The sequence below is a fragment of the Nothoprocta perdicaria genome, unplaced genomic scaffold, assembly GCF_003342845.1.
Source record: "Nothoprocta perdicaria isolate Ctin4 unplaced genomic scaffold, notPer1 scaffold_2, whole genome shotgun sequence".
NCBI classification, from domain to species: domain Eukaryota; kingdom Metazoa; phylum Chordata; class Aves; order Tinamiformes; family Tinamidae; genus Nothoprocta; species Nothoprocta perdicaria.
Window position 1 is genome coordinate 8,710,423 of NW_020455204.1, and position 541 is coordinate 8,710,963.

The 541-nt window shown below is 76.3% G+C and overlaps 1 protein-coding gene across 1 annotated transcript in view; it reads right to left on the reverse strand.

Moving 5' to 3' along the window:
- Positions 1–280, reverse strand: part of UCHL1 (ubiquitin C-terminal hydrolase L1) — a 4,363-nt gene extending 4,083 nt beyond the window's left edge. The window contains exons 1-2 of the mRNA XM_026037540.1: positions 166–280; positions 41–52 (exon numbers count right to left, since the gene is read on the reverse strand). Coding sequence (XP_025893325.1) covers positions 41–52; positions 166–198 — 45 coding nt within the window. The 5' untranslated portion in view covers positions 199–280. The remainder of the gene's footprint in view (positions 1–40; positions 53–165) is intronic.
- Positions 281–541: the final 261 nt, after the last annotated feature.

The window sequence follows — 541 nt, forward strand, 5'->3', positions numbered from 1 at the left end:
GGGGGCGGCGGGGTCGCTCCTGCGGCGGCCGCTCACTCACTTTGTTCAGCATCTGCAAGACAATAGGGAGACAATGGGCGTGAGCGGGCGCCGCGGGCACAAAGGCTTCCCTCCCCGTCCCCAGCATCCCCCCGCCATGCCCCTTCCCGTGCGCATCCCGCGCACCTCGGGGTTGATCTCCATGGGCTGCCACGCCATGGCTGCGCGGCGAGGAGCAGGCGGAGGCGGGAGGAAGGCCGGCTGCGGCGGAGCCCCGCGGCGCGGTGACGAGGAGGGTGACGAGGAGGAGGACGAGGAGGAGGACGAGGAGGAGGAGGATGCTGCTGCCCGCGAGGCGAGCCCACGCGCGCTGCCCCCGCGGCCGTCGGCGCTGCGGCGCGGAGCCGCCCCCCGCGCGGCTTTATAGCGGCGGGCCGGCCCACTCCGCGCCCCGCGGGGGGAGCGGGAGGGAGGAGCGCGGCGACACCAAGGCGGGGGGCGCGAGGGGACGTGGGGGGGCAGCGGGGGTGGGAACGGGGGGGCTCAGACCCCCGCTGGGCCA